At 56.6% G+C, this 1,329-nt stretch overlaps 1 protein-coding gene across 1 annotated transcript in view; it reads left to right on the top strand.

Annotated features, from left to right (window-relative positions):
- Positions 1-606, top strand: part of LOC104547346 (segment polarity protein dishevelled homolog DVL-3-like) — an 11,020-nt gene extending 10,414 nt beyond the window's left edge. Inside the window, 2 exon segments of the mRNA XM_010192992.1 lie at positions 4-99; positions 575-606. Coding sequence (XP_010191294.1) covers positions 4-99; positions 575-606 — 128 coding nt within the window.
- The last annotated feature ends 723 nt before the right edge of the window (positions 607-1,329 follow it).

The raw sequence follows: 1,329 nt of genomic DNA, 5'->3' as shown, positions 1-1,329 counted from the left end.
TGGGGCCCCCCGGGGCACCGCCAGGCCGTGACCTGGCCTCTGTGCCCCCCGAACTGACGGCCAGTAGACAGTCCTTCCGAATGGCCATGGGCAACCCCAGTGAGTTCTTTGTGGATGTAATGTGAAGCGCCCATCCCCTGTCTGTCTGCTGCCCCTCCTTCCCCCCTCCATCCCTGTCGTTTGTCTCCTAGGACCAGCCCTGGCTTCACCCCTTGTTTTTTGGGTTTTTTTTGTTTTGTTTTGTTTTGGTTGTTTTTTGGTTTTTTTTTTTTGGTCTTGATAACGAAAAGAAAAAAAGGGAAAAAAATAATAAATGGAACTAAACCTTGATTCTAATCCCTCCTCCAGCCGGGTGGACAGGCCTGGCAGGCCTGCTGGGCGCTGCCAGCCTATCCCGCCACCAGACTTGTGTATTGCCGATGGTAATTCCCTCCTGCCGTCCTCTCTAACCCCATTAATCCGCATCCGTCCCAGCGCCCTGTGCTGCTTGCCCGTGTGTCGCTGCTGCCTCAGTCCTTCCACCCTAAACATCTCCTCTTTCTTTTCACCCTTTTGTGTTTCTTCTGTCAAGCAGCAAAGAATTACGGGGTGTTTGACTTTCTCTGAGCCTGCCGCCCATGGGGGGGAGAGCTGGAGCGTGGCGTGGCCCGACAGGAGGACACGGAGCTCCAAGGGCGCTGGGCACGCGTGGTGCTGAAGATGGCTTCTTTCCTCCCCCTTGCGGAAGACGCCCTGCCCTTCCCGCAGCCCTGAGAGGGGAGCAGGGACCAGCCTTATATATGTTTTAAATCCCATTGTAGTTGCCTTTTGGCTAATGCATGAATGTTCCAGGGCTTCAGTGCCTCCAGGGAGTGGAGAGATGCTGCCCCTTCCCTTTTGCCTCCCTCTTGCCCGCTCCTTGGGCCACATCAGAGCATGGTACTGCCCCATGGCTGGATCTTCCTTCAACCTGCCTGGGCCATGAGGCTTGGGGTTGAGCAGTGGTGGGTGCCTGTGCACAGTCTTAGGTGACTCGGGGCCCCGCAGCTGCCCTTGGGTACTTGGGGGGGATGTAAGGGCAGAGCTCTGCTCTCTCTGTCCTGCTCTTCGCCCTCCTGCCTGTGCCACACTGCTGCCTGTCCTGTTTGCAGGGGCTGTCCCATGCCTGGGGCTGGCTGTAGCAGATGTGGTCTTCTCCCTCCTGCAGTTGCACCGCTGATTAGTGATGTGACATCTTGGAGGGCCTGGACAGAGAAGGAGAGGGATGGTTTGGGTTTGCTTTCACACTTTGGGGAAATGTGGATGTCCCCTGTATTTGCCCTATGAAGGGTCCAAGTCTGCCTCTCCCTC

Source organism: Mesitornis unicolor, unplaced genomic scaffold, assembly GCF_000695765.1.
Source record: "Mesitornis unicolor isolate BGI_N332 unplaced genomic scaffold, ASM69576v1 scaffold30039, whole genome shotgun sequence".
Taxonomy (NCBI): Eukaryota; Metazoa; Chordata; class Aves; order Mesitornithiformes; family Mesitornithidae; genus Mesitornis; species Mesitornis unicolor.
The sequence above is the reverse complement of the archived record's forward strand: the minus strand, read 5'-3'. Positions and strand labels throughout refer to the sequence as shown.